The sequence below is a fragment of the Cnephaeus nilssonii genome (genome assembly GCF_951640355.1).
Source record: "Cnephaeus nilssonii genome assembly, chromosome: 7".
NCBI classification, from domain to species: Eukaryota; Metazoa; Chordata; class Mammalia; order Chiroptera; family Vespertilionidae; genus Cnephaeus; species Cnephaeus nilssonii.
In genome coordinates, this window is record NC_137078.1 from 84,390,098 (window position 1) to 84,409,048 (window position 18,951).

An 18,951-nucleotide genomic window follows, 5' to 3' on the forward strand; every position below is an offset into this window, starting at 1 on the left:
TGAGCAAGATTTGGGGGAAAAAAATACACCCAAAACCAGGCAAATGTATACAGGAGAAACCACCTTTTTAGTTAATGTTATTATTTCTGGACTCAGTGTGTCGAGCAATTATGTTAAATATTCTTTTTTAAAAAGAGGGGAGGAAGATTATTTTATTGAATGTAACTTCTGCCATATGGAGCTTTGTGGTAAGAGCACTGCAGTAAGAGAAGAAATTCAATTCTCATTTCTCTGACTTCACTCAGAATTAATATTCTCTGAAACATTCCTCCTGTTATATGAGGCTTTTGAGGAAGCTGAGCCATAAGTGGATGTACTATGATTTCTACAATATATAGTTCTTCCCTCAGTCTGTTCTTATCTCAGTTCTTTAATGTCTAGCAATGGAACATATTCTTCCCTCTGCCTCTTAAGATCTGGGTCTCACAGACCCCTTCTTGGCCCCACTCTTGAGATTTTGATTGGGTTTGGCCACTTGCATTTTGAGCACTCACTGAAGCCTGTGTTTGAATACTACAGGTTTGGGTTAACATTGGAACCCACAATAAAAAGATGCTATTAATCCTTTTTGTTTTTTCTTTCATTTACTGAATAGACTTTCCAGTACTGTTATGTACTAGGTAATATGTGACAAAAAAGCAAAGCATAAACTCTGTATGTATGATAATTTATGTTGGACTTAATTAAATTGGTTCTTAATTGTGACTGCTTATCGGAGTTACTGGAGAGCTGTTTATAACATTTGTGGGAGCCGGTGTAGACCAATTAATTCAGACACTCTGGGAGTGAGCCCAGACACTTGTAAATTTTAAAAAGAATGTGATACCCAACACTAATCATAGAGCCATTGCATTGTGGAAAATGACAGTGTCCTGGTAGGGTCAGATTGACTATATACTTATTTAGTTAAACCACTTAATTGGGGCATTTAAGGTTTTAATTTTGGTATCATAGATAATGGTACATAAATACATCCTAGTTCATAGCTTTTACTAATATATTACCTTTGTATAACATGATTATACTTTATAAAACTTTTATACTTGTATTATTTCACTGATGTTTGTAACTACTCTGTTTTAAACAAAATTATCCCTGTTTTAAGGTTCAAGTTTAATAACCTTCCAAAGCTTTGTGACCAGTAAGTGTTAGCAGTTGAGATAGAATGTAGATTCTGTGCTATCTGGGTTAATACTTTCTTAAATACCATGTAGTTACAGGAACCTTAAATATTAAAAGAAAAAATTTAAATCCCATAAAATGTACCAGCTCATTTATACTCTTTTCCTCTTTTTACAGCCATCACATTTCTGAGACCATTTTTATGATCCTGAACCCTGTATTCTCTTATTTAGAAATCAGACTTCATGTCAATTATTTTTATTTAAAGTTGTTGATTTGCTGAACTTTTTTCTCCTAAGAAAAATTAGAATTGAAATATGACTTATGGCCCTAGCAGGTTTGGCTCAGTGGATAGAGCGCTGGCCTGAGGACTCAAGGGTCCTGGGTTTGATTCCGGTCAAGGGCACATGCCTGGGTTGCAGACTCGATCCCTAGTAGGGGGAGTGCAGGAGGCAGCCAGTCAATGATTCTCTCTCATCATTGATGTTTCTATCTCTCTCTCCCTCTCCCTTCCTCTCTGAAATCAATAAAAATATATTTTTAAAAAAGAGAAATATGTGAATCGGAAAGTGTATAAGTCATAAATGTTTATCGTTATGAATTTCCACAAAATGAATATACACCCTTGCATCCACATCAAGAAATGGAAGATTCCCTTGGAGCCCCTGCCTTCAAATAAAAGGAACCTACTATTCTTCTGAGGCATTTCTACTCAGAGTAGAAAACCAGACAACTATATTTTAGTTGAATGGACTGTATAATTTTGGTGAAAAACAGCCTACCCCAGGGCTACGTTTGAAAAACCTAACCTTTGGCAGTAATTGGGAATGTAAGTTATCAGAGGCCACATTTTCAGGCCAGAGCAGTTGGCTTCCAGATCAGCTGAGCAGCTTCTCAGCAAGCCCTTGTTAAAGGGTCACTGAGGAAAGTTAACACACAGCATTCCTTGATTTGGTGAGTGTCGCTTTCACCCGATTTCTTGTTAGCAAAACTTCCAACTACTTCTTTATCCCATTATCTCTTCCCATTTTCGAACACAGACCTTTTGAATTTATAAGGAATTGGAGCTGAACTGCTCCTTCCAAGCCAGTGACTTGTAGATTTGTGGAAGATGATTTAGGTGTGTTAGTTGGGTAATCCTTCTAATACTCTTTTATTATTGACATCAATGGTGTCTAATTTATGTAGAGCTATATCTCCACCTATGGGAGACCATATCTCCACCTATGGGATTCTTAACTGACAATGGAAGGATCCTTCTTTTAGCAGTTCAGTTTTGTAGGAATTTTGTGGTCATTCAGTTTTCTTTGTCATAGTTTCTAAACTTCTGCCAGGCACTGTATTTAGTGTTGGGGATATGAAAATGAATATACAGCTTCTGTCAGTTTTACCTTTGTAGTAGGAGGGAGCTATTGTCTCTGGACATCTTGAAACATCTTTCTGTCTCCAGAATCCTGTCATATTTTCATCTCTGCTTAGGGATTTCATTGTGGTGCTTAACTGGCTGTCACTCACTCCTTTTGAACCACTGACAGTCTTATACTTTGAAGATTCTGCTGTGAAAGTTACATCTCAATGGTTGCTAAAACTGCAATTTATCATCTTGATGCCACATGAAACGAGTGGCATATCCTTCTTGTATATGTTCCTTTGTTCATATTAGCCATGCCATCTTCCTTTTTCTGTGTTGCATTTGAACAGAGCATGATTTTGAAAGCACAATGGGCTCTGAACTGGCAGTTGAAAGGTCTAAGCATGTCAAGGTATGAGCCCCCCTTTCTGGGCTAGAGATCTTTAAGAACTACTCTGAGAGCATTTGTTTATTTTGCATTTTCAGGCCTACCCATTCACAACTTGGTACCTGCAGTACCGGCCCCCATTATTGAGTTCTCCCCAATGAAATTTGGTTGTGGTGACTGGAAATGCTGTGCAGCAGCTCTCATCTTTTTCTGATTGGATTTTGTCTTTTACCAGGAGCTTTAATTGGTCCAGGTGTGTTTGTTCTTCCTTAAACCAGAAGTCAGTGGTGGGGACAAGTGAGGTTGCTTCTCTCTACTTTTACCAAAACAGTAGTTACTTATTATTACTCTTAGGTAAGATTGTGCCAAGCTCTCTGTACCACATCAAGTCACTGTACCAAATCTTCTTTTCCTTTTGGAAATCAAGGCACATTTGCTTTATATGTCCAGGTCTTAAGTTAGTGTATTGGTAAGAGGAGACATTAATTTCCTTAGGACACAGGATGGACATCAATGTACTTGGCATCACAATTCTTTTGGGTCTAGTCTTTCATTAGTCACAGTTTGAAACACTTTAAAGGTAACTTCTTTTGCATCAGTAAAAACAAGGTAGTCTCAAAATAATCTGGTATGGGGCAGGCCAATAGAAGAAGACAACACTTATTGGTGAAAGAATTTCATAGCTGGATTTAACATGTTTTGAAGGACTAAAAATGTTGTACTTAAGGTGATTGGTGAATTATTGATGCAATGAACTGTGAGACATAGGGTGGAACTGGGGTGGTGGTGATAGTACAAATTCGCAGGGCTTATATCCCAAGATAAGAGTAATTGAATTGGAATGATGTCAGACCACACTTAGCTCAATATTCGGAAGTAAGTGGGGAATTTACATAGGCAGTGTGGAGTAGGAGATTTTTTTTGTAGACTTAACACTTTTCAACTATACTATTAGCTGCCATACCTGGATCTTCTTAGTCATGCTATTACATAGAGTTAGATTTGAGAGTAGAAAAGTGAGACCAAGAGATACACAGTTTTGCCTGGGCTTTGGGTAGAAAGAAAAAAAAAAGGGATGGTGGGACACTGGGCATGGTAAGACTGTCCTAAACTGTAACATAAATGTATGTCTGTCTCCCCCATTTGGCAAGACTTTCTGCAGTGTTCCTGCCTTTTTGTTGTCTGTTAATTAGGTTGTAATGTCTTAAAAGGACATAGACACTATCCTGTCCTAATTAGCATCTAGTGTAGTCTGGTGTCCGTAGTGGTTGCCCACTATCATTAGTTGATGATTAGTGAAGCTGAAGCTATTTTTTAAACAGGGCCCAAGGGATGCAGACAGTGATGAAAACGACAAAAATGAAAAGAAGAACAAGGGTACGTTTGATGGAGATAAGCTAGGAGATTTGAAGGAGGAGGGTGATGTGATGGACAAGACCAATGGTTTACCAGTGCAGAATGGGATTGATGCAGACGTCAAAGATTTTAGGTTTGTATGTTTTACACTTCTGATTTTTGAATGGGGGCTATGGGTTTTTGTTTTAAGTTTTTTTTTTTTTTTACTTTAGTTTTCTTTTTTCCTCCTTATGTGTCCTTTTTAAGAATTGGGTCTAGTGTAGGCCATACTACAAAGATTATAAATTGATTGGTAAGGTGGAATTTTCTAAGACTTGTCAATGCCTGGTGCTTTGCTAAAACAACAGATTTTGCTTTTGTATAGGACTATAATTTGCAGATTAATTCCATAAAGAACATTTCATGATTCTCAAATATCAAAATCACCTAGAATGGGTGCCTTGGGACTTTCCCCAAGTTTCTCCCAAATCACTATCTTGGGAGAAACCATGGTTACTAATGGGAGTTTGACATACCTGTCTGGCATGCTAGAGTAGATGGAAAAACATTTGAGAACTTATTTGAAACTGATAAGCTCCCTTTGAGGTAGTTGCATCAGGTATCATTTTCCTCATTTTGAAGAACCAGAGATGCAAATTAAATGGCTTTTCTTAAACATACCCCTTCCATAGATGGCCTCTCATTCCGTCTCTGGTCATGATTGATTTGCAGGTTTTAACCTATAATTCAATTTATGCAGTATTAAAATGATATTGTATATTTGTCTTCCACATTTGGCAAGTTCTTCTTTTCTTCATTTATGTAGATAACCTTTAGTGATGGTATATAATTTTAAAAATCTAAAACTCCTCGGTCAGTAATGTACAGATAGAGAATTTAATTTTGACTAGTTTTAAGTTAATCTAAAGTCTTACCCTAATATCTATCAAAGTCAAAATTAAAATATATTTTGGGTAATTGTTTGTAGAAAAATGTTCAATTGTTTAATATTTCTAATCTAGTTTTTGTGTCTTGTTAATGTAAAGAATTACAGTCTTTTGAAGAAATTTGAGGCACAGAGTTATAAGGTCTTTTAGATGAGTTTGGGTAGCCTCTCCATCTTGAATCTCAGGCAGCCTGCAGCAGTGTTTTCTGGTATTTGACTTCGGGGTAGGAGGTGGTTGCAGGGCTTGAGTGTGTCAAGGAACACAACAATAGCTTTAATTTGTACCAGCTGTAGGATTTCTTTTAGACATGAAATGTATGGAATATAGTCACAGGTTATACTCCTCTATATTATAATATTATTCTATATTAGTCTGATTTGGAATCATATTGTCCTATAATCCTGTTGGATAGGGTGATCATGTGCCCTGGGTTTCCCAGGATATTTATTAATAGTGCACTTTTTTTTTTGCTTTTAGGAGTGTCCTGGTTTGGATGATAAATTAAATCTTCATATTATCATATTATTTTTAATTCTTAGACTTATCTCCTTAGCAGGTGCATATCCTAAATAAATAATTTATTTTGTACTATTTTGTAATGGTCTGATTCTTCTAGTTTCTTAGAAAGGGAGGAGACAGTTTTAGCAATGGCCAATATATTCACATAATACAGAAAAAGAATTTCCACTTATATGAAAATTATTTTTTTAAATGGACTCATTCTCACATGTGGAACTTCCCCCTTAGAAACTACTCTTCCATTACTTCTATGTTTAAGATGTTGATTTTGGGGGGCATATTTTACTATCTGCATTTTGGAATCTCTGTTTTCATGGATGCCACAGTTAGTGATTTTTCCAGTTTATCCAGTGTTCTTAAATCTGAGTCTCTTGGTTGAAGGGATTGTAAATTAATAGCAGTAAATGCAAATTTAAGGGGTGGGCTGTGGTGGGAAGGCAAGCAATAAAAAAGTCATTTTATGGTATAACATGGTAACACCATAAGTGGTCTTGGTTGTTTTGTAGGAATAGTTTTAAGTACTATTGATAATAAGTTATATCGTGGACGTTGTCCTTAAACTTGGGTTGCTGTAGTGTCCCTCCCTGCTCAAAATAAGGTTTAATGCCCTTTACTTTCTCTGTTTAGCCGTACCCCTGGTAATTGCCAGAACTCTGCTAATGAAGTGGATCTTCTGGGTCCAAACCAGAATGGTTCTGAGGGCTTAGCCCAGCTGACCAGCACCAATGGTGCCAAGCCTGTGGAGGATTTCTCCAACATGGAGTCCCAGAGTGTCCCCTTGGACCCCATGGAACATGTGGGCATGGAGCCTCTTCAGTTTGATTATTCAGGCACGCAGGTACCTGTGGACTCAGCAGCAGCAACTGTGGGACTTTTTGACTACAATTCTCAACAACAGGTATTGTGTGTGTCTCTGTCACTCTCTTTACTCTCCCTCTAGCCAGCACGTTATCAAGTAATAAGAATGGGGGGATGGGAGGAGGGTGGCTTTATTTTAGGCTATTGATAGCCAGACTTTATTAGCCCAATGGTGATGTGGGTTTACAAAGCCTTTGTAACTTCCCCTCAAGAAGCTGATTCCCATTGCTGAGGTTATTGGCAAGAAACCACTTTCTTCTACAAGTACGTAGGCTCCTCTCGTGCCCCAGGGCTTGGAGAGTGGGTGAGGTGGTATTATCTTTTATAACAGTCCTCTTGGATACTATGTTAATCTCTCTGAAGAGTATTGTGATTATAATGCTTTGTTTTTGAAATAGTCCAAACTCTGTTATTAGTTATGTCTTTTAATTAAGTGAGTCACTGCACTTTGAAAGTTAGTAGCTTACAGTGAAATTACTTGGCTCTTTTATTCATAAACCCCTGGAAAATATTGCATGTGTGCCTTCTGATTTTGAAGGCATAATATGACTAACCTCTAGGGTTTTTTGGTCCTTTAAAATTTTTTAAAAGTAAAATTAGTTGTCTGAATTATTAAAAGGGGGCCTGGTAGCTTTCCTATCTTGTTAAGTACCATAAGTTCTGTCTTATGGCTGGAAGCCATTTGATGGGCCATGAATTTCTGATACATCTTAATTTTGGACTGGAACATAAATATAAATTTCTAGGTGTGAAAGGTTAACATCTCATTTTGACGTTTAGAAATTCTTGATCTGTGGGGAAATTGGCTTATGATCTTTGGAGACCATACTGTTCCGTTAGTTGTCATAAATAGCTGATTTTATTATTTATTTTTTATTTTTTAAAAATATATTTTATTGATTTTAGAGAGGAAGGGAGAGGGAGAGAGAGAAACATCAATGATGAGAGTGAATCACTGATTGGCTGCCTCCTGCACGCCCCCTACTGGGGACGGAGGCATGTGCCCTTGGCCAGAATCAAACCTGGGATCCTTTAGTCCGCAGGCCAGTGCTCTATCCGTTGAGCCAAACCAACCAGGGCTAAATAGCTGATTTAAAGTGAGTTTTGAATGATAGACAACTGGATAATAAGGTTAACCATATGAAGTTTACAAAATGAAATCCCTTTAAGGGATTTTCTTTTTTTTTTCTTAATATGAATTTTTATTGATATATATATATATATATATATATATATTTTTAACTGGGAGGAAGGGAGAGGGATAGAGAGTTAGAAACATCGAGTTAGAAATATCGATGAGAGAGAAACATCAATCAACTGCCTCCTGCACACACACCCCCCCCACCCCCCCCCACCCCCCCACTGGGGATGTGCCCACAACCAAGGTACAGGCCCTTGACCGGAACCGAACCTGGGACCCTTCAGTCCCCAGGCCAACGCCCTATCCACTGAGCCAAACCAGTTAGGGCGGGATTTTCTTTTTTGTTAATCCTCACCCAAGGGTACATTTTTTTCCATTGCTTTTCAGAGATAGTGGAAAGAAGTGGGGTGAGTGGGGACAGAGAGAGAGAAAGAGAATGAGAAAGAGAAACATTTATGTGAGAGAGACGCATAGATGGGTTGCCTCTGGGCTCCCGAAGCCATCCGGCCAACCAACCTGGGCTGGGTATTAGGGCTGGGGATCAAACCTGCAAACCTGTGACCCTTCGGTGCATGGACCAATGCTCTGTCCACTGATCTACATCAGCCAGGGTCAGGGATTTTCTTTTTTTAAATATTTTTTTATTGATTTCAGAGAGGAAGGGAGAGGAAGAGAGAGATAGAAACATCAATGATGAGAGAGAGAGTCATTGATCAGCTGTTTCCTACACGCCCCACACTGGGGATCAAGCCCTCAACTAGAGCATGTGCCCTTGACTGGAATTGAACCCGGAACCTTTCAGTCCTCAGGCCGATGCTCTATCCATTGAGCCAGACCTGCTGGGGCGCAAGGGATTTTCTGATGTACATATGCTCTGTGCGCCTATCAGATGGATGTTAGTAATAATTCCAAACTTTTTTTAGAGAGAGTAACCTGAATATGTACATTATTTTCTCTGTAGTTTCCAATAGATTTGCCCACTTTTCCATAAGAATTGACTTGCAGTGGTTTTTATAAGAAATAATCTTCTTTCATGGTTTTGCCCCCTTTCAGAATAAATCCTCAAGGCCAGCTGGCATGACTCAGTGGTTGACTGTTGACCTAAGAACCAAGAGATCACTGTTCAATTCACATGCCTGGGTTTCGGGCTCAGTCCCCAGTGTGGGGCATGTGGGAGGCAGCCGATCAATGATTCTCTCTTATCATTGATGTTTCTATCACTCTCTTCTCCCTTCCTCTCTGAAATCAATAAAAAAAGAATAAATCCTCAAAATAGGAGTTTTGCATGAAGCCAGAAATTACTTCTAGTGCTGAAGATATACTAGACTTCAAAATATTTTGTGTCACACCAAATATAGGGACATGATATTATTGTATAGACTTTAACTTGTCCAGCTTAGAAAATTAATTTGGCAATTTATCTAAATCGAGGTTCATGAGTGTAGGCTATTCCTAATCAGATCCTTTAACCTAGTTAATACCAAGAAGTTTTATCTGAATTATTTACTCTTGTCTTTTTGGTCTGAAATTCCCTAGCCACCCTTAGTGCTGAGGCCATTTTTGGTTCTTGGCTTCCATTCCCAATCTAATCTTTAGCTTATTATTTAAGAAATATTTGTGTCCCACCTCTTACAAATGAAATCTGATTCTCTTTTATTTAGTTGTTCTTTACTTCATAATCAGAGTTGGGATTCTCTTAATTTATTGATCTCTGGCTTTAAAAATTTTACCAGTTTTTTGGGGAGGCTGGATAATTATTAGAACTTAAACAACAGAAATGTACTTTTGCACATCCACATGTGGTTTAGCATGATTATATCAAACAACACCTATTCAAATTTATAAAATCCAGAGTGCCTTCACTATGAATCCCAATTCAGCAGTTTTTTAAAGTGAACATTATTATTTTGAAAGTTAAACTGTTGTTGGGTTCTGGCTTCCGATACATGTCTTGGTTGCTGCAACATAGGGCATTGTTACACAGAGATTCCACCATCATATGATGTGATCATTGTTGTTTATCCCATTGCGTTTCTGAGTAGAATGCAGACAGACCAGGGGAGGGCTTGATGAAGACCAAGGTTGCATAGATATAACTTGAAAGACAGATGGAGAGATACTGCTGCAGTTAAGAGAGCAGAGGTGTGGAGCTGGAAATGACTATGGTGTGGTTATGGGCTGACAACAGTCGAAGGTACATGATAAGGGAAAAAGGAGATAAGTACCTGGTTACTCAGTCCGGGTCACAGAAACCTTGAGAGCCAAGCCTGGGTCCCAGACAGTATTAGTGATTGTGAGCATTAAACTAGATGTCTAGTGTGGCACATATTTTTTTGTACGTTCTATTCTTTTATCTTCACTATCTTAAATGGGTATTTAAGGCTAAGGCTATCTGTTTTTAGTTGTTTGCTACAATTGGTAGGGTAACTTTATTTGTGATTTTATGAGGGGATCTGGCTTGCAGATTGACAAAATAAGTCTTTTGTCTTATTTCCTTCAAATCAGGTTTGATTTGGTATAGTAAGTTGGTTTCATATCAGTTTATATTGAGATATGTAATATAGAGCAGCCTCGAAATATAGAAAAGGTAACTTTCATTTAGCTTATTGCAAACTTGCTACTTGTCTAGTCATTGCTAATCATAAACTTAATCTTTCTAAATTGATTTAGATCAGGGATTCCTTTTCTGGGACAATGAATCCCTTAGAAGTTACGTGAGCTCTGTGGACTGAATTCTCAGAATGTTTTAAAATGTAGAGTGTAAGTAGGATTACAAAAGAATCCAATTATATAAAAATATCTATCATTTGAAGCATGAAAAAGAGTTAGGTGTACTAGCTATCTTAATGAGCATAAACAAGATTTTGAGATGTGCAACAATTGCAAAGTAACCTGAAAATACATGTGATTTCTGTTGGTGATTAAGTCACAGATGTTAATGTGGTTGGTTGCTTATAATGATGATTGAAAGACATGCTAAATTTTGTGAAAATAAAGATAATTTTACCTATCCCAAATACAAAGATCTGGGGTTAAAAAGCCCTAATTCAGGGTAGTTTGAAATGCTTATTGATATTTCTGGACTATTCTCCCCCTTTTTTTTCTTCTTTTTTAAAAAAATATATTTTATTGATTTTTTACAGAGAGGAAGGGAGAGGGATAGAAAGCTAGAAACATCGATGAGAGAGAAACATCGATCAGCTGCCTCCTGCACACCCCCTACTGGGGATGTGCCCGCAACCAAGGTACATGCCCTTGACCGGAATCGAACCTGGGACCTTTCAGTCCGCAGACCGACGCTCTATCCACTGAGCCAAACCGGTTTTGGCTATTCTCCCCTTTTCTTCACACTTTCCCCTTACTGTCTTCTCCTCAATCCTGGAAAACACAGTAAACAGTTCATATATAGTGTTAGATACCATTTTGTGTTATGATGCTTGAGCAATATTTTTTACTTTAATAAAGAGCTATACAACTATCATATTTCCATAAGTATATTTTAGAAAGTTAATACAGGTTTCATTAAATTACATTCCTAGATAGCAGAAACAAAGCCAGGGTTATTGTCATTATAGATTAATCAGATTAATTGTTGATATTCTTTATTTAGAATTCAGTTAATCTAAAAATAGCCTAATGTAGCATGTTTTACAAAATTGTATACTGATATACTAAAACTCTCACCCTGTTAAGCATGAATTTTAACAAAGAGAAAATAATCGAAATACTGTATTTATTCCTTCACAGCCCTAGTCAGATAGGAGAGGAAATGTCATGCATTGCTTTTAACAGTATGGTAGTGATTAAATGTCATTCTTATGAGGACAAGTTTGTGCATAGTTTTAACATAGGAATTTACTATTCTTGGCTTGCCTTTCAGTTTACAATTGAGAAGATTATTCTATTAGTGTTGTGTATAATCACTGTTAAATACTTATATTAGATAGCAATTTGGCCGGTTGAAGCTTATCTTTATTATTATTTGACATTGAAATTTTATGATGTGATTTTCTTAGAAAGATGTTAAGTTACTTGGAGGAAGGATATGTTTTATTTTTTTGTACCTTATTTAGGAATCATTTATTATGGAATGAGATTCTTCATCTTTTAAAGAAATGTAAAGAAGTGTCTTTTAAAAAATATTCTGTAGCATGGTTTGTGTGTACCTGGTAAAGCAGAAATCATTAGTTGGTCTTTTAACCTGGTGAAGTGTTAAGCAGTTGTTCAAATAACCTGGTAAAAAAATGGGCTTTGATCTGGAAGCTTTAAACAGTAGCAAACTTTTACAAATGTCATGTACTGAGGACTGGCTCCAAGATAATACTTTTTAATGAAAAATTTATAGTTCTACCATTGATGTAATACTTTAGTGTTTCAGAGGGCTTTTCTCTACGAATCTTGACAACAGCCTCCTGAGGTAGGGCAGCTATTATATTTTTACAGATAAGAAAATTGAAGCTAAAAGACTTACTGAAAGGTTATATTCTGTAAGCTGTGCAAACATCTAAGTTTTGGTTTCTCGCTCCAGGCTGTTTCTTTTGGACCTAGTACTAGAATACAAAGCCTTTTGATATGTGGAGTTGTTTCACCTTTAAATTCAACTGCATTCATAGTTTTTCTTTCTTTCTTTTTTTTCTGCATGGAGATATTTTAAAAAATACCCATCAACAATAACAAAAAAATATCTGGTTCTCCATTATCTTTGTGAACTGCTGAGAGAAGGTGCTCATGAAACTCTGTGGAGTTTTGTTTTAATATTGACTCTGAACAGTTTTACCTTCTGTTTTCCCCCTCCTGGGCTGCCCTGTTGGGAGAGGAGCTATAAAAGGTGACTCACAGAAGCCATGTGTCTGTGTGGGGGTGCTCTTCCCATTTCGTCAACGAGAACATCACACATAAAAGATTATTCTGAGTGCTATACATGTATTAATTCTATTACAACAGCCTTATGAGTTAGACATACCTTTATTTTCTCTATTAAGAGGGGAGGAGAGAGAGGCACAGAGAGATTGTCTTGCCCAAAGTCACATAGAAAGTCAGTGGTGGAGCTGAGATATGAATCCAGGCTTTCTGGCCCCAGTGTCTGTTCTTATTCCTTATCCACTATGTATATAGCCTTAGACTGGTAAAAAGCCAGGCTGGCAGTATATTTTATTTTGGAGAGAGGGAGGGATGGCTTTTTACATTTGCTAACTCCATATTTAGATATTACTTCTTCATATTCTGAAAACTCAACAATGTTTTTAATGCCAACAATTATTGATAACAACAGTAATAGTGTAGCTATATTTTATAAGATGCCATCTATATGTCAGTCACACAGTTTTTGACTGCCGTTTTATTTTTTTGGAACAAAAACCCCCCACAAGGATCTCTTCTGTAAGGCTATATAGTGGTAGAGAAGGGAGTCAAACCAATCTCCTTGCGTAGTTTCCAAATCTTGAAATAGTTGATATATTTTTCTCTGTATTCTGTCTCTTAAACAATTTATGCATTCTACCCAAGTAAATTTTAATCAGTAGTGGTACATTTATCATTATACCAACCTTAAAATAAGCATTTTCTCCAAATCTCACAGTATTGTGTTTCTCAGTTGTGATTAGCTTGCTTTGTGAAAATCATGAAAATATTTACAGAGCTCAGTGCTTTGCCCAGCAGATGGCATTTGTATGATTTTTTCAGGATCATTTGGAATCCATCACTTGCCAATTACCCAATTTTGTTTTCAATACCCTGTATTTCCAGTTAATATTGGAACATTTACATAAAAAGAATTACCAGAATTACTACTGTAATCTATAATCAAATCTGCCTGCTGTAGATAAGTAATTTACTTTTGTTAATTGTTTACTGCAAAATGCACTCAAAAATTAATTCCTTCTCTAGTCATCATAATCATTGAGATGTTAATCAACTCAAATATAGGATATATTCTCAAAGAGTGATAACATGGTAGTTAGAACCATAAACTCATGTTATGTGGAATTATTACTTTTATGGTATTTATACTATTTGTATTTACAAGATACAGTATACATACATATAATGAGTTACATGTAATGTTAAAAACATGAAGCAAAGAGAAGTCATGGAATGGCATTGGAGTACTATTTTTGATTAATTAAGAAGACATCAAGATTTAGATTTTGAATGGACCATCTTTATTTCCTATGTTACAGCATCTAGCTAATAATGTGCTAAAAATGTTTGTTGAATGAAGTGAATTATTTTGTTTATAGCAGGGTGGAGAGCAGAGGTTTGGCATTTCTGAGATGTTAAATAATTCAGAATTAGGCTAGAAAAATTTCGGAGAGCCATTGAAGAGATAGTAGTGGAACTATGAGGTATTTTTATAATCTTCAAAAACTCAACTTCTCACAATTTTACTTGTTTTTTGCCTCCTGGCTGCCCCTCTTGGGTGGACTTTGAAATCTCTACATGGTTATTTTTGACATTGTAAAAGCAAAGACTAAGTTCTATTCTGGTTTTTAGAAAGATAAATATGTAGAAAAGAGGTAAAAGGTGAAGTTGGTGAGTATGTTCAAAATACTCACTTTTTGTTTTCTTTTTATTTAAAATCAGTCTACTCATATACATATATTTGAGGCATAGAAGTAGTCAAATCATAGGATAGTCTTTCTATTAAAACTTCAGTGGTGACGAAAAGTAAGCTGAGTTGGTGGAATGCCATTATCTCCCAGTGTCTGAAATAATCGGCTCTCTTTATGAGGACATCTGTAATTCAAGATCCACGGTGTCTGTTTTATATCATCCAATGATGTCAGCAGAGTTGTTGAGATGTGCTTTAGAAAGAGCAGGTAGGTTGAAGGTCCTTTCTAGGGAGGTCCTTTCAGTAAGTGCTCTCTGTCTCAATCCAGCAAATACAGAAGTCTTCAGTATGACTGCTGTGAAGGAGGCTTGTCAGAGCAATCCAAAATCAGGTTACTGGCTTCCCCTTTCTTTGTACCAATACTATTCATACTAAAATGTATGAACAGTTTACTTATTGTTATACTGGAGGCCCGGTGCATGAATTCGTGCCCGGGTGGGGTCCCTCTGGGTGGTCTGCAGGGATTGGGCCCCAGCTCATGCCCCCAGCCTCACAGCCCCCGCAGCCCCGCCTGGCACCCCACCATGGCCTGGCGCCACCCCCTCACCTGCTCCACCATCCCACCTGTGGAACGATTGATTGGGTCTGGGCCCCCGCCACCCCCGCTAATCGCCATCTGCAGGGCGATTGGTGGGGCAATCAAGCCTCCGATTGTACCCACCTTGGCCTGGCACAGCCCACTCACCTGCTCCACCATCCTGCCGCGGTCCGGCTCTCCTCGGGGCCCATTGGGGCCAGCAGTGGCCTCCACTGCCGCCTACTATCAGCACCCATCTCTGACTCCCTCCTTGTTCCACGCCGCCCCCTGGTGGTCAGCGCACGTCATAGCGATCAGTCGAACTCCTGGTCTCCCGGTTGAACTCCCAGTCGAGTTACCGCCCCAGGGGACAATTTGGACTTCTAAATAAAAGCATATTAGGCTTTTATTATATAGGATCCTTAGTTCCTTGCACAGTGCCTAGTAGGTATTACTTGTTTCGTAAATATTTTTAGAGTGAGTGAGTGAGTGAATGACTGACTTTGTATTAAGATTCTTTGAACTCCTTTTTTTGGGAACTAAGAAGTGTGCTAGGTCTGAGTTCATAATCCAGGTTTTGTTAGTAGCAGCTGTACTTCCCTGGAAACTCAAGAGACCCCAAAAGTTAGGCAGTTGTCCAGTTTACTCATGATAAGCCACTAGTTGAGGAAGGTATTTAATATCATTTCATCAGGAAGAGGCAGCCAGAGGACAAGATGAATGCTTTTCATTTTCCTTCCCAGAATGTGAGTAGGTAAGGATTAATCCCAAGTTTTTGTGGGGTTCTGTAAAGAATGGTAGGGAGATAACAGCACTGGGGGCAATGTGGTAAATCATTTTGTTGTACCTTTGTTTAATTTTTGTGTGACTTGAATTAGGCAGTTCCCTCAGACCTGTTGACAACCACTGTGGCATTTGTATGTATGTGTGTGGTTCAGGGACATATAATCTGTGAAATAGTCAGCACGTGGGAGCTGGATACACCAAACTGAGGTAAAGAAAGAGGGAAAGCAGAACTATGAAGCATTGTGATACTACATGAATGGGTAGAGCATGAGAACATTTTTGTTTAAAGTATCATGCCTCAATGGAGCGTGTAAAAATTTTTATTCAGAGAGATTTTAAAATTATTCTTGAGACAGTTTCTCTAACCTCACCATGTCTTTTTCTTACCTCAGCTGTTCCAAAGACCTAATGCGCTTGCTGTCCAGCAGTTGACAGCTGCCCAGCAGCAGCAGTATGCACTAGCAGCTGCTCATCAACCTCATATTGGTAAGTCCTTAAGCCTATGCCTCCTTTATTATTATCAGTGTGGCCATCATTTTAGGATACTGGCTGCTGTGAAATCCAGTAGACTGATTATAAAAGTCTAGGCAAAAATCCCTCAAAGTAAATCCCTTTTTCCTTTTGTTCAGTTGTCTCTAGCTACATTCTTTATTTTTGACACATCTTCTATACCTCAACTCATTTCTTAGTGTTCAGTTACTATTGTTCTACCTCAGCTCTTTCAGGATTTAAAAGTAGTTACTGCAGTGGTCACTAGCATCAATTCTGTTGGTAAGATTGGATGAAATCTATTAAATAATAATTTTATCCATGTTGGGGTTTTATTGAATGTGAATATATCAACTTCTCTTATTAAGTAACAAGAAGTACCTATAAATCCATTTTCCTAGCAGCATGTATTTTTTTAAAGTCTTCTTATCTAATTACTGGTTTTTAAAGTAGCTTTGTCCTTCTGTAGCAATTCATTTGACCTGCATATTTTCATCTTACTGCCTAGACGACCCCAATCCCGACCTTTTTAAGGTCTCTGAAGAACACACAATGTTATATGTGTAAACAAGTACAAGTAAAAGTATTTTTAATGTGTTTAAATGACATGATTGAATAGGAAGGAGACTGCCAATCATGGATTGTGGTATGCTGTGGAAGGAAAGACTAGTTTCCACCTAGATATATGAAGGCCAGGCACAGAGAGAGGCCTTTGCCTGGGTCTAGTATTTTATACTTGAAGATAGTTAGTTGTCTTTATAAATACCCATACGTTTTCTTTGAGGTAAACTGGAAAATTGTTATAAATGGAAATAAATCCTTCCCTCCATCCCATTATAACATCTTTTAAATTGCTCTAATTTTAAAATATTTTAGAAATTGTGCGAGTTTAAAGCTGTCTAATATTTTAATTATAATTTTTAGCAAAGGTAGGGAAAAAAAGACAAAAGATAAATGTCACCATAATTTTTAGTATAGGGACTACTTTAAAAATTTTTTATTTAGTCTCAAGTTATCCTATATTGTCTCCCCCCTCTTACCCACAGCCTAGCATGAATACCTAAACTATGTAGGTATTTGGTAGGACTGCAGTTTTAGTCAAGTTTGTTTTTACTGACAGGTATGTTTTCAGCAGGTTTAGCTCCCGCTGCGTTTGTCCCCAATCCATACATCATCAGCGCTGGTCACCCAGGGACGGACCCCTACACAGCTGGATTGGCTGCAGCAGCAACACTAGGTGAGACATTCTGCTGCACGAGGGATTTTCCTCACCTGCTGAAAGTCATTTGAATTGGGCATGTGTCCTTTATACTCTTTCACGAATCCATGTCTCCAGTGAGGATTTCTCTCCTGACTTCCAGTGCCATCTACATGCTAGCTGTGTAGCTCTGCTTAGCTGTAACCTCAGACTTGAACCTGTCCAAAGGCAAACTAGTCACCTCCTGTATAGGTATTTTTGATCAAGGAAGCCACCAGTTGCTAAATATATTTTGGGAATTTCTTCCCTTACCCAGGTCTTCCCACGACCTCTAGTCTGTCACAGCCCAGGTTCTTATTTGCTTTGCCTAAACTTTTGCAGCTGTTCTCTCACATATTCCTAGTTCCCATGCTTCTTCCCCCTCTTCTGCCTCCCAAAAATTGCTCAAGAAAACGGTATCAAACACAAATCTTACCCCTTCGCTCTTGTGCTTAAACTGTTCATTGCTTTCTGTATTATCGACCCTTGTGTAGCAAATGTTGGTTATTATCAAACACAGCTGATCATTATAATCTACTTGGGTGGTGACAGTGGTATCTTGTTCTTTGGAATCAGTATTTTTAATGAGGTGCCATGGCATTCAGGGGATTAAGGAGGATTGGGACCCATTATGTATAGGTATCTCTCCATGATCTGTACATTGATCTCTTGACATTCGGGCCGCTTTCTCTCCTTCAAATTGGCTACCATTGGCTCATGCTGTTCATTCTAGCAATGCTAACCTGATTTTAGCTTGTTGTAAATAACATGGTGGTTTAGGTCTCAGTATCTTTGGACCCTATGGTCTCCTGAGTAAATTCTTTGCCTGAAAAGCTCCTTTACTGGCATTGCCACCTCTAGAACAGCAGTCGCCAACCTTTCGGACCTCACGGACCACTAGTGGTCCGCAGACTACCGGTTGACGACTGCTGCTTTAGAAAGCCTTCCTTTGCTAACCCTCCCCTATTACTTATTATTGTTTTGTATTTATTTGCTTGTGGTTTTATATATACATGAGTGTGTTTTTTCCCTTGAGACTGAACTCTTCCAAAAGTAGGCACTTTTGTTATTTGACTCTGGCATAGTTGCTGTCTCCATAGACATTAATTAATGTGTGGTAAGTTGAATTCAATGTTAGGTCAAACCAAATGTTTTCCAAAAGTAAATATTTGGGGGGGGGGGGGGGGGGACAGAACCCTCCAAGTCATATTAATCATGACCAAATGATATTGTTAAATTTCACTTATATAACATGTAATTTATAATTATGAACTCAAAAATGCAGTATAGACGTTCATGTTTTCTTTAGAATTGTTCACATTTTGGCATGGAGGGAATATGTAGTATAGTTCTGCCCCCCCTTTGGCCTTTGGGGAAGAAATAGAAAGCTCTTCCTAGAAGAATCATCTTTGCTAAATACCATTCATATTTGTTGTACCCTTATTAACTATTTGCCAGGCATTATGCTGAATGCTATATGATGATTTTACAGGTTAGGAATTTGGGGCTCAGAAGGCTGTCTCGTTTGTGATCACATTTTAAATGTAGAGTTGGGGTTTGAACCAGGTCCAACTCAAAGCACTTCACAATACTATATAATGTCTATCTTCTTTTATTTATTGATTGATTTTTGAGAGAGAAATTGTTGTTT

General features: G+C 37.8%; 1 protein-coding gene across 19 annotated transcripts in view; it reads left to right on the forward strand.

The window, feature by feature from the left end:
• PUM1 (pumilio RNA binding family member 1) overlaps window positions 1–18,951 on the forward strand; it is a 126,449-nt gene that overhangs the window by 58,827 nt on the left and 48,671 nt on the right. For 7 of the 19 annotated variants that reach the window (XM_079778150.1, XM_079778139.1, XM_079778151.1 and 4 more), the window contains 4 exons: window positions 4,184–4,350; window positions 6,290–6,560; window positions 15,967–16,060; window positions 17,184–17,300. In XM_079778150.1, the coding sequence (XP_079634276.1) occupies window positions 4,184–4,350; window positions 6,290–6,560; window positions 15,967–16,060; window positions 17,184–17,300 (649 nt within the window). The remainder of the gene's footprint in view (window positions 1–4,183; window positions 4,351–6,289; window positions 6,561–15,966; window positions 16,061–17,183; window positions 17,301–18,951) is intronic. The other 12 variants (XM_079778153.1, XM_079778154.1, XM_079778156.1 and 9 more) reach the window with 5 other exon arrangements.